Source organism: Drosophila rhopaloa, unplaced genomic scaffold, assembly GCF_018152115.1.
Source record: "Drosophila rhopaloa isolate 14029-0021.01 unplaced genomic scaffold, ASM1815211v1 contig_2, whole genome shotgun sequence".
Classification (NCBI taxonomy): domain Eukaryota; kingdom Metazoa; phylum Arthropoda; class Insecta; order Diptera; family Drosophilidae; genus Drosophila; species Drosophila rhopaloa.
In genome coordinates this window covers 837,591-850,417 of record NW_025335083.1, presented here as the reverse complement: position 1 = coordinate 850,417, position 12,827 = coordinate 837,591, and the positions used below count along the sequence as shown (strand labels likewise).

Here is a 12,827-nt window from a genome sequence, read left to right as displayed (position 1 = left end):
GGGTTGGTGCTCGAAGTGCCGTCCGTGGGCGAGCGAGCGGGCGAACTAGTTCAGTCCGCCGTTCGCTCACTTCTGAGAGAGGAAAACTGGTTTCCAATCAGACTTCGCCGACATGTGGGTTTCCTCGTGGAAATCTGCTTTGGGGATGGGTGGCAAGGGAGGAGAAGGGTCGCGGTCGAGCGACGCCGGATGGGCTTGGGCAGAGCTAAATGACCAAAGTTGAAGGGCGAGGCGCGGCAAAAAATGTTTGTATTTTAAGGCATGTATTAAAACAAGATGTTCTAATGCATCAAGCCTTTAAAAATAATATATTATAATATTTTCAATATTTGGGTTGTACTATAATAAAATTATTATAGCTTTATTGTTGGAGCGTATTGGAAAATCATTGTTTTTAAATACAAATATACGAATAGAAATCCATATATGTATACATAGACGTTTTATTGAGTTTAAATTCGCTTTTCTGAAGTTTTCTTGTCTTATAATTCATTTGTTTTTTCTCTAATTATTATTGTTTTTGGGAAGCCCACCTACTTATCTTCCGATAATTACTTACACAGATTGGCTTGTCGATAAGTAAGCTATTCCCTTGTTATAAAAAAAGTGTTGCTTTATAAGTTTGATTGATATATTCTTTAAGAAGAAAAATGCTCTTCAAAGATTTTTTTAATTTTGGAAAACTTTCCATAAAACATTTTTTTGAATGCATCTAAAACCGTTTCTTGAAATTCTATCTGGATATGTTTTCAATTATGCAGCAATAACTTATAACTTTTAAAACAATAAGCAGCTTAGCTATTTTATAATGAATATTTAAAAAAATAAATATTTTTTATTTGAGTTGATTTTTACGAATACTGTTTTTGTGGCATTTTCATTCAAACTATATTTCTTAATAATTATTTTTTACGTATATACCAATTAAATTTTCGTTCTCAATATTGGAATACAGATTTTCCCTGTTCTATAGCAACCTATTTAAGACGTTCTTGCCAGCTCCAGAAAAGCCAAACGCCGAACTGACAACTTTAAACACAATTAAGATCTAACAAGCCCTGAACTTTATCCACTTGCAAATCCAAACGAATAAAAAGAAAGTTCAAACGTCAAACGAAATATTCAATTCCGACAATGTTTTGGATTGTGTGGTTTGGTTTTCTACCATGATTTATTTTGTTCAAACGTAACAGAAACAACGAAAAAAGGAAAAGTTGAAAAATTAATTATGACAAAGTAAAAAAGTCAACAAATTATTAATGAAAGTGAAATTATCATCAACGAACTGAAAACAGTAATATATATATAGATATAAATGCTATACAGATGATTTTTGTTTGCTCGATAATTTACGAGAAAAGTTAAATTCATTAGATTTTGATAGATGATGAGTGATGTCGATGATGGATTTGCGGAGTTGTGAAAAATATGAGTAAAAAACGCGGAACCAATTTTATTTGTTTGCCTTTTCAGAGTGACTTAATTAGTTTGAACATGGAAACTTATGCAACTGACCCGGGGCGGCAAAAAAGAATTCATGAATCAGACGCTAATTGGAGGTCGCCGTTTAACAAATTAATTCTCACTGAAATGATATATATATATATATCTGTTAGAAGCTGTGATATCGTGGCAATCAAATTAAACTAGTAAGCCCCTCATCTTGTTTTAACAATCATCTTTGCACAAACCCTGTTGTAATTACCCTAAATGAAATCAATGTTTGTCATCGACTTACTGAATACTGAACACCAAATCTCTGGGTTTTATAGTTTCCATGATTTACATGCTCATCCGGACAGACGGACTTGGCTAAATCGACTAGGCTAGTGAACCTGATCAAGAATATACACGGTTCAACAAATATTATATTTCCAATCATTCTACGAGTAGAGGGCTCAAAAATTACAACTTGTTGTTAAATGCATTCCTCGTCTCAACGCTGAAATACTTGTAAAGAACAGAATGGACTGGAACATTTTATCATAGCACGCTTTTCACAGAGCCGTGTGAAAAGTACACACCGTCACAGATGGGGGAGAGATCTCCTCCAGATCAGTACCAGAAAGCCGGGAATAGAGTCTCGAGATGGAGACGAAGACGCTACGAAGGTATGCTCCAGTTACAGAAGTCGGTGCGCTGTAAACACTCAGAGTGTTTGCCCAGCTTAAATACAGTGAAACCTACAAAACTACTACTACTAATTCAACCACTTGTTCGGAATGGCAAAACAAAAGAATCTAAATAAATAATCTAAATAAAAATTTTGATTTTAAAACAAAACATATTTTTTCAGCATGAAGCTTTTAGGGTTTTGCCCAAGGAATCCAGCCTGTACCCGCACTCAGTTGTAATTGCAGACTCAGCTTGGCCGGCTGCAAGTTAATGGCCAATGGTCAGCAGCTGCCTCAGCCAAAACAGACGTGCTCCAATTGTAAACAAAAATGTTGCAGCTCGAATCGCACCAAACACACTCGCCTAGAGGTGCACTTGTGTTGGTCACGGTAGCGGCTGAGTCTGTATCCACATCTGCATCTGCTCCGGATGGCAGCGAAGTACGTCAAGTGGGCTGCGATTCCCACTTCCCCTTCTTTACCAACTTTTTGCGTGCCGGGCACTTTTCCTATAAAAAGTAGCAGTAAATCACAAATAAAAACGAAGAGAGCCAGAAAAAAAACGGGCAGAAGCGTAAGGCTAAATCTATCTTATGCAATCCATCAAGTTGCAGGCACCCCGAGATAGAATTCTGAGCTCAAATGATTTGTATAACTGGGTTGCCACAAAGTGGCAAGCCGCTTTAGAAATACCAAGACGATTGGATATCGAATTAATTCCATCGCTCCATTTTTCTAATCAGACTTAAATCGATTTACGTCCTAAACATCACTTACCTTTATCGAGATCACGACAATTGGTGGCTATAAATCAACCTCCAGCAGCATGGCAGCTGATATCGGCTGTCCGATGGCACCAGTATCCATATCATAAACAAGAACTTCCGATTGCGGCGTCTGCTCAAGTGGCAAGTGCCACGAGCGGCTTTAAAGCCAGCAACAACACAGAGTATCTTATTAAACCAAACCAAAAAAAAACGAAACTTTCAGCAGCTGAAAGGCGACAGCTTGGATCCCCAAACAGGTGGCATTAGCAGTTGGGTCAGAGGCAAGAACAGGGGCTTGAGCCGAGGGACGAAAGGACGAACGGAGGAAAGGACGAAAGGACGGGAGGACTTCCGTCGACGTTTTGGCCATATCGCAGCCAGGTGGCCTCGGCTTCGCCAGGTCAAGCGGAAAGGCGTTAAAGTATCTCATACTTTGATGTATATCGCTTAGCCTTCATAACTAATTTGCTGACCTCGCGTCTTAACATCTTCGATTTCAAGATGTACAACATTTTGTAGAAAATATTTTAGAAACCTAAGTCTTGGTAGAAAAGAAAATTATTTAATTCATAAAACAAATTATTCGTACCTACAAAGTTAAAAGAATTCTTGATCTATATTTAACGATATATAAACGTGTTTCCGTTTTGGGTCTGATTTATTTCTGCTTTTGTTTTGTTGAACTTCCATAATTAAAATGATATATTAATGCTTCCTGGCTTATTATGTGAAACATTTTAATTTTTGGGCAATTAATTATTTTGCTTATAGTCTGATATTCGGTGGGACTTTAAGCTTTGCGAAGCCATCAAATATTTATCTTTGTGTTTTTAACTAATTTTGGTTCAACACAGCTAAACATGGCACATTAACACATTGGATTTCAATTTCATTCGAATCGGAGATGGAGACTATGTTTTTCAATTTACATTCGACTTAAAAATAAAAAAGCTTCTTTGTTTTCCAACTCACCAAGTTTTTATTTAAGTTTAACATTGAACAAATTATAAGCAACTTTTAACCAGGTACTATCGCAATTTAATGAAAGTTATTCAAATGAACTCTACTGTTACTGAATCATTCGAGATCTCGCTGTTCATTGGTGGTTTTATTTACAAATACCAATTTATTTACACTCCTCTAGCATTTCCATTCAAAACACATAATACATATAAATTCAACGGGATGTTAATGACATACAAATATCTATATTGCTTTGGACGAATTGAGAAGCACTGTGGCCAAGAATTATATAAAGAAAATGTGGAGACGGTAGAGAAAACAATGGAAATAAATTCTGAAATATAATGCGCAGTTCTCCAACAACGCTGCAACTCCACACAACTCATGAAAAGCAGTAAAAGCTTTACAAATATTCGAAAAGTTATTTGTTTTGACGGAGCAGAGCAGCGTGGGACATGATGGCCGTTATACGTTTGCTTCCAAACGAATTTCATGAATTTTTTATAAGGTAAAAACTGAAGACCGAATGAAAAACAATAACCTTTTAAATCATATTATTGCTCATAAAACGATGTTCCATTGGCAATGGGTGTGCGAAGGCTTCTTTTGCCATGGACGCCACAATTTAGCGTTGCCTGTTTTAATTTGAGCCGTTTTAAATAAATTAAGCCACAATTAAGATTTATACAAAAAAGTAACGTCAGGGCAAGATTTTTTTTAAGTTAATGGTAAATCTGGCAAATGTAACGAGAAATAATTTTTTAAAGCTACATTTTTAAGGAAATAAAAGTAAAAAGAATAAAAAAAGTATTTTCTTAGGAGTAACTTTGGATATCCTTCAATATCCAATTATTTAGTAAATTAGGGGAAGTTTTCGGGGACTTTGTTTTTAACTACATTGTTATTTTAATTTAAGTTCATTTTTTTTTCTATAACGTGTCCATTGTTCTCTCATTTGCATATTAGAATTGGGTACTATTTGTTTTAAAATCATTCTATTTTATTTCTTAAATATATTTTAAGTATTTCAGATATTAATGTTAATAGTACTTGAATAACAAATTCAAAACGAGTAAAATCGCATTTAAATTTCGAACGATGTTTATAAAAATGTCACTCTGTTTAACTCCTTTAATTAAATATTGCACGTCTGCTTTTTATATCAACAAATGTATTTTCTGGAGTTTAATTTTTGGTCCAACGCATATATTACAACATTGTTCTTGTATTTGTTCGTGAAATTTTTAAAAACATTTTTTGTTATTCTCAAGAACTCAATACCTGACGCTTTGAAAAAACTTACTCATTTTTATATTCTGACAATTATTTTTAAATTTTGTTTTTATTAAAGAAAACCCTGATAGAGATGTTCTTTTAATGATAAAGTTTTTGTGTACAAAAAAAATATATTTTTTCTAACCATCCTTGCCTGACTCATCCCTAATAATGACTTAAAAAGAATATATTGCTTAGTAAAATTTCATAATCCCACGAGAAGATGTATTTTTTGCTCTAAGCATAATTGGGTAAAATAATATTATTTATTTGTTGCTTGAGAACAACACAAATAACTTTATTCAAATATTAAAAATATAGTTTTATTTAGTTTTGTTTATTTGTTTTTATCAAAATTAGCGTGACGATAGCCTTACAAGTCAATTGGTAGCGTTTTGATTTGTTCTCTAATGAGTGCTTTAAATATATATATAATTAAAATTAAAATACTCCCTTAAAAGGTTATACAAAAACGAGAACGGAAGCTAACTTCGGCAAGCCGAAGTTTTAATACCCTTGCAGACTTTGACGAAATTGCTAAAAGTGAAAAAGTAGCGAAAGGAATAAGGTATACATAAGTAAACTAGATTTGCATCGTTTCAAGTCAATTGCTTTTATACTGCAAAAATGTCATATACAAATAGAAAAAAAGGGATACTTTCGCAGCCTTTAACAATTTTTCCTATCTCCTTTAAGATGTAGACTTCCGAGCGGCAAGCACTTTTACCCTAATCAAGATATGCGTAAATAAATAAGAATTGGAAAATTGTATGTTAGTAGCTTACACACTGCGTGAAATATTCTGATAATCATCAAATTTGGACCGATTTCACCCTATTGTTCCTATGGGAGCTATAGGATATAGACGTCCGATCGGCACGCGCTTTCACCTTGATCCATGTATGCATAAAAAAATAGGATTTGGAAAGATTCATGTCAATAGCTTATATACTGCGTGAAATATCCTTAAAATCATTAAATTTTAACCGATTTTACCCCTTTTGTTCCTATGGGAGCTATAGGATATAGACGTCGGATCGTCACGCGCTTTTACTCTGATCAAGGTACGCATAAAAAAATAAGATTTGGAAAGATTTATGTCAATAGCTTTTACACTGCGTTATATCCGATTGTTCCTATGGGAGCTATAGGATATAGACATCCGATCGGGACGGTTTTCAAACTTGATCTGCGTACACTTGTTTTAGGACGACTGTGAAAGTTTCAGATCGCTAGCTTTTAAACTGAGCTCGCAAACGGTATTGAAACAGACGGACAGACGGACATGGCTATATCGACTCCCCTATTGATCCTGATCGAGAATATATATACTTTATAGGGTCGGAAACGTCTCCTTTTTTGCGTTACAAACTTCTGACCAAAATTATAATACCCTCTGCAAGGGTATAAAAGAAAGAAGAATATACTTATTAGTTACCGAAAAGAAACAGATTAATAGGCAAAGATTGAATGGTAAGAGAAAATAAACCGGAACGACTTACATTTTTATTAGATTACTTACCGCAGAGATGAATGTATTTATTAAATGCATTCTTATATGCCTTTCGGGTAAGCTAACATTAGGAAAGAAAGAAACAAAAAATCCTTAACTTTATTCCATATTGAAGGCCAGTTTCGACTGTTTTTAGGTCATTATGGGTTTTCGGCGTTCTGCGATTGTATTTAAATAACTTATTTGTCGATATTTTCAGTGACGATTTGGGTCCAGTTGATCTCCAGTGAGAAAATGCAATCAAAATCCGATTTCCTAAACATTCTAAGGGACTTTAAAAATATCTCCGGTGACTATCCCCTATTAATATTTTATTTAAAGTGCTTGAAACCACAATCATTTTACCTGTTGAAACTGTATTTTCAGACCATTCCTTGCAGGTCGGCGAAAAAAACATCAACATCACTTCAAAAGGATTTTGCATGAACAGTTTCAAGAAGGCAAACCGCTACAAAAATATTATATTTTTGCAGAATCAGGTTAGGCTAAAGTTGCAATTGCAACTTTTAAAACAAATTCAAGATTGCAGCAACTTCAGGCAAAGAGTTCGCAGGCTGATTGCAAAGTACAAAAAATTAAAGTCAGAACTCAAAGATCTCAGGGTGTCAGGCTGCTCGTTGGGCAATCTCAAATAATCTTATTTTTTGCTTTAGATTCCCCTAAGACACCAAATTGCAATTAACAAGATTTATATGATTTTTTAAATGATGGTCCATAGAAGGGGTCGCCGTCTATTATTGCCAATTCAGTAAATCATTTCCTCGAAAAGACTTTTTGAAAGCAAAACACTCCCCACCAAAATAAGTTTTCAATTAATTCTATGGGAATCAATGACATACCTACTTTTTTTGTAAACAATTTTATTTTATGAATTATGAAGTTAAAAAATAACGAAAATTATCGACACACTAGGGAATCCAATTTGTATCAATTAGCTATTTTAAAGATAAATAAATTATCGATAGGCTGACGTAGTTGTTATGAAATATTTAAATTTATTTCAAGGCTTGGTGCACTTTGGTGTGCTTTTTGAACATTTTCCTTTACTAATTTCGGTAAATGCTGTGAAGGTAAATAAATCTAAATTAGTATAGAAACAAATATTTCAAACCACTTAGTTTTCCCCTTACGTGGCAATCCTTTTTGGTCCCGAAGGCAAGAAACACGTTCAACTTGGCATCGATTTAGGGCAGAAAAGACACAAGTGCCATCAGCAACCTTTCCGCAATGAATATCACTTTTCCAATCACAGGCTCTGCATTCATCTTCTGCAGCGCTAATTGCAAATAAAATTGAGACTTTAAAAACGAAAATTAGTTAACTTAATAAATCAATCTAAGATGGCTAAGGACATACCAATTATCAGATGGATTTTCATAACGATTGCAGTTGCCTAGCTACTTTCAAACAACTGAAATATCTTAAAAGGGTAAAGAAATTTATAATGTGATTAAGAAATTTATTGCTGAAACATTTTACATTTGTAACAGTTTAAAAAGATTAAGAATTTTAAGGTGAAGCATTTACTTCTAAGTATTAAACAAATTTTGTAAGTTCAAAATATGTTTTATTCTATTTTACGACTATCTATATATATAGATGTTATATTTGTATATGTTTTAAATAAACTCGACCCTCCTGGTGGTTCTAAACAAAAGGACGTGAATCGGTTGAGTTGGCTAATCTCTGCCAAGTAGAAAGCTCATAATAACATACATAATTTTCGATGGCAAAAACAACATATATTCGCATTTAATGGTGAAACTAAACTTAAAGAAATTAACGAAAATAAGACAAGAAATCTTAAATAGAAAAAACACTTCAAAAAAAAAAAGAAAAGCACTATCAAACCTTAAATAGCTTACGAAATCCCGGGCTCAGTCCTTGGAAGGATACTTATGCTCCTTACTCCCGAATATCATGTTTGTTATATATAAACTCGCCAAAGTTCACTTTCCTTTATGTTTCATGATAAATCTGTCACTGTTTCACTTATCCTTAAATGCCAAAAAATATCTCAAAAGCGTTTGGAGAGGTTTTAAATTTATTTATGAAACCAATTTTACGTATTTTTTCTGAGTACTAAGATGAAATAACATTTTTACATATTTCGATGACAATTTAAAAATATATTTAATTGATTTAATTTATTACCATCAATCATAAAAAAACAGGCTAACGAATTTTTAAAAGAAGTCGATTGTTGTTATTTTTTTTTTTAATAATATCAGTTACTTTTTATGAGTTTGGGCAGAATTTAACAATTCATTCATATGGGTGCCCTATAACTTTTAGGGGGCAATTCAGAATGGCTTCAAAATACCAAGCGTGTGTAAGCTCAACTTGTTCAAGAGAAATAATGGTTTTTATAAAAAAGCACTTGCAAAATCAAAGCAATAAAATTTTGTTTACCATCTTCGAAGTATGATGTGTTGTTAATTGATTTTATGCCCAATTACCCATACTGACGATTTTAAAATGTGTTATAAACTACAAACAATACAAGTCAACAATATTATTGATAGGCAACTGTTCAGTCACAATGCACTTCACGCAAATTCTTGTCGCCATGGGTAAGTGCAGAAGAAATTAAAAATTATAAGTAGCTTTAAAATAATTTTTGTGTAACCTTGCAGTGTTTCTTTTAGCCATTTTGACCCTTGATAGACATAGTATATATGGCGCAGCTGATAGAAATAACAACGAATATCCATGGATGAAGAAGACTTCAACGCACAAAACACCATACAAAATATCTGGTGACATATAAAATATGTCATAAAATTAAAACGTCCTTTCAAGAAATAAATAAAGTTACATGCATACCTGAAAATAATAAAATAATCTAATTTATTATACCTTTTACTCGTGGAGTATTGTTGAAAAGTATGCAATAGGTAGATTTTTTTGATGACTTGAGAGCAAACTTATTTTGTATTAGCCAAACTGACCCTAACGCCCACAAATCGAACAATTCTGTAGAGACAAGGTATAAGAAATTTTTGATCAGTATATAATTATGTGGTAAATATCTAATGACACACCACAAAAATTAAACAATTATTAAAATTAAAAAATTATTTAGAAAGGTATTAAGAAATAAAAATTGACTTTACATAGGCTCTTGGACATTTTTTGATTGTAATAAGCTATCTTAAATCTATATAAAGTCAAAATTTGTAAACTTTTGTAACCACTGCCCAGTACAATCAAAATATTTAAGTTGTTCTCTTTTCTTTATTGCAATAACAAGTAAAACCGGAATTATTATTTATTGTTGAATTATTAGATAGTGCAACATAGGAGCAATCGGTATTTGTTATGATAAATCATTTTACAACAATACTTTTGCTTAACACATTTTTGTATTTGCGACTTTTTCAATTTTAGAAGCTAATTTTTTTATTTAGAAAGTTTAGTTATATCAATAAGAATGGTAACCATAATTTTAATATACTTTCGTTAATTACAAAGTCACTTGTCTAATAGAAGAAAATATGATTTATTTTTATCATTCATTTGGCATATTGATCATGTTTCTCAAACTTGTTTGATATTTTGAAATTGGTTTTCGTATGTTTCCAGTCACTATTTATGAAGTGTGTCCAAGTCTGTTAATATCAAAAAAGTTAAATCATTTTTATGTGACGAAAAAGAAATAGGCAACAACCGACCAAGAATTTAAACTTTTAAAAATGTTTTCCTTTGCCCTTAGAATGTATTTAACCAATCATTACACAATGCAAATACGAGAGCTGATGAAGGCAAATAGAGCGATATCTTCTAAAGTCAAGCGTGTTTAGGACTTCAGAAAAAAAATTAAATTTTGTCCGGCTGTGTTAGAAGACGAAAAGAATGACACGTTCAATATTTGCAATAGGAAGTAAACTCTTTTCACGATCATTCTAGGATTCAAACCAACCATCTTGACTTCCCCCATAACCCTGTATAAGTTCATGATGAGAGTCAAAGGCCGAGTCTTTCTAGCCATGAAGTTATGATTAATGCCAATCGGAGCAGTGCAAAACAAACCATATCAGTGAACCTGGCTATCACTGATTCTAATTGATTCTCGCCGCTGTTTGATTGCTGCACTTGGCCCAAGTGGCCGACGACATATAAAAGCTGGCCCGACTCCAGTAGCCTTCAGTTCAGTCCGAGGACCATGAAATTCCTGACGGTATTCGCATTCGCCTGTGGTAAGTAGTCCTCTTGATACTGCCAACGTGAGATAAACTAAAAATAGCTGCCGTAATTTTGTCAGTGGCTACGTTTGTGGTGCTCCACAGCGCCTACGGCTCTCCACTGCCGGAGCCGGTTCCTGATCCCAGTCCTGATCCCAGTCCTGCTGCCAATCCCAGCCCGAAGGCGGAGCCCTCGGCCGATCCGGAGCCCGTAGCCAGTCCGGCAGCCGACCCAGGTCCGAGTCCCAACCCGGGACCAGCAGCCAATCCCAATCCCTTGCCGGCAGCATCTCCATTGGGATCGCAGGGACCTCAGGCTGCCGGAGGTGATGCCAACTTCGTAGCCCTCTCCGCCAACGCGGAGCCAATGGTTCCGGCCCCAGGTGCTCCATCCCTAAAAATGGACGATCTGCAGCCCGAAACCCCAGCAGTTTAGGCAAAGGATGGGGATGACCCATAACTAAGGAGGAGCAGCAGCAGCTTAATCTAACTAGAGCCTGCGCACCCACACACAAGGAAGACACACACACACATATATATTAATCTCTGGTATTTAATGTATGTATGCATTTATGTTTTCCAACCTCAAGCATGGGCATTAATAAAATTGCAAATTAAAATTTATTTAATATTTAACAGGTAGGAAATGCACTTGGTGTAATCGAATGGAAATTGGTTATCATTTTATACCCTTGCAGAGGGTATTATAATTTTGGTCAAAAGTGTGCAACGCAGTGAAGGAGACATCTCCGACCCTATAAAGTATATATATTCTTGATCAGGATCACCTCCTGAGTTGATATAGCCATGTCCGTCTGTCCGTCTGTCCGTCTGTCCGTCTGTCTGTCCGTCTGTCTGTTTCTACGCAAACTAGTCTCTCAGTTTTAAAGCTATCGAATTGAAACTTTGCACACACCCTTCTTTCCTTTGCACGCAGTATATAAGTCGGAACGGCCGAGATCGGCCGACTATATCCTATAGCTGCCATATAACTGATTGATCGGAAATGCCATAACTTTGGTGTTTGTAAAGTTAGGAAGTTGAAATTTTCTATGGGTTTTATATTTGGCCAACCAATCCGACCTACCAAATTTCAAAGGGATCGGCCGACTATATCCTATAGCTGCCATATAACTGATTGATCGGAAATGCCATAACTTTGGTGTTTGTAAAGTTAGGAAGTTGGGATTTTCTATGGGTTTTATAATTGGCCAATCAATCCTACCTACCAAATTTCATAAGGATCGGCCGACTATATCCTATAGCTGCCATATAACTGAACGATTGGAAATGCCATAACTTTGATGTTTTTAAAGTTAGGAAGTTGGGATTTTTTATGAGTATTAAGAATGCATCATATGAATAATTTTGGAGAATATAATTTACAGAGTATTCTGCAAGGGTATATCAACTTCGGCTCCGCCCGAAGTTAGCTTTCCTTTCTTGTTTAATTATGTTGTTTTAAATTGAGAAATACATAGTTATCTGAATACCTGTTTCTAAAATTAATTTTACCTTCCGTCTACAAAGGGAATTTAAATAGCTAACGGAAATGGACAAATGTAGCTCAATGTAAATGTAAATTTATATCTTTTGATTTATTGAAACATTGAGCTAAGCGTTAAGAGTATAGTACAGTGTACCAGGTATGGAGCCTAATACCTTATGTATAGGTTTTTGAAAAATTAAAAAAAAAAAACACGTCTTAATATGATGGAAACACCATATTCAACTGCGAGGTTTATGAAACAATTATCAAATTGACCGCAAGGAGAGCCTCATCTTCAGCTGAATTCAACAAACTGTGCAACTTGTCTTCGAAGTATTTGCCACTCAATCCATTTCCCATATCAACTTCCGCCAAAGAGTGTACTGGGCTACTGTGGTCACACGAACTCGACACCTGGTGAGGGACCAACTGGGCAAAAGACCAACCGACCAGATCCGGCCGACCAGATTTGCGTAAAAAAATGCCACGAAAGTGCCACCGAGACTGGGAGAGAAAAAATCA

The 12,827-nt window shown here is 34.7% G+C and overlaps 4 protein-coding genes across 4 annotated transcripts; 3 read left to right on the top strand and 1 right to left on the bottom strand.

The window, feature by feature from the left end:
- The first annotated feature begins 6,675 nt into the window (after positions 1-6,675).
- Positions 6,676-7,499, top strand: LOC108038950. The gene is made up of 3 exons (XM_017115844.2): positions 6,676-6,688; positions 6,832-6,921; positions 6,999-7,499. The coding sequence occupies exons 2-3, from the start codon at positions 6,867-6,869 to the stop codon at positions 7,265-7,267; spliced, it is 324 nt and encodes a 107-aa protein (XP_016971333.2). The 5' UTR covers positions 6,676-6,688; positions 6,832-6,866; the 3' UTR covers positions 7,268-7,499.
- Positions 7,500-7,607: 108 nt separating this feature from the next.
- On the bottom strand, positions 7,608-8,053 carry LOC108041911 (accessory gland protein Acp63F). The gene is made up of 3 exons (XM_044460177.1): positions 7,989-8,053; positions 7,763-7,930; positions 7,608-7,694 (listed from the first exon to the last, which is right to left on the bottom strand). The coding sequence occupies exons 1-3, from the start codon at positions 8,008-8,010 to the stop codon at positions 7,633-7,635; spliced, it is 252 nt and encodes an 83-aa protein (XP_044316112.1). The 5' UTR covers positions 8,011-8,053; the 3' UTR covers positions 7,608-7,632.
- A 787-nt stretch (positions 8,054-8,840) lies between these two features.
- Positions 8,841-9,463, top strand: LOC108041913. Its single transcript, XM_017119975.2, has 2 exons — positions 8,841-9,205; positions 9,269-9,463. The coding sequence occupies exons 1-2, from the start codon at positions 9,175-9,177 to the stop codon at positions 9,400-9,402; spliced, it is 165 nt and encodes a 54-aa protein (XP_016975464.1). The 5' UTR covers positions 8,841-9,174; the 3' UTR covers positions 9,403-9,463.
- Positions 9,464-10,772: 1,309 nt separating this feature from the next.
- LOC108041912 (mucin-1) lies at positions 10,773-11,440 on the top strand. Its single transcript, XM_017119974.2, has 2 exons — positions 10,773-10,831; positions 10,897-11,440. The coding sequence occupies exons 1-2, from the start codon at positions 10,798-10,800 to the stop codon at positions 11,250-11,252; spliced, it is 390 nt and encodes a 129-aa protein (XP_016975463.2). The 5' UTR covers positions 10,773-10,797; the 3' UTR covers positions 11,253-11,440.
- Positions 11,441-12,827: the final 1,387 nt, after the last annotated feature.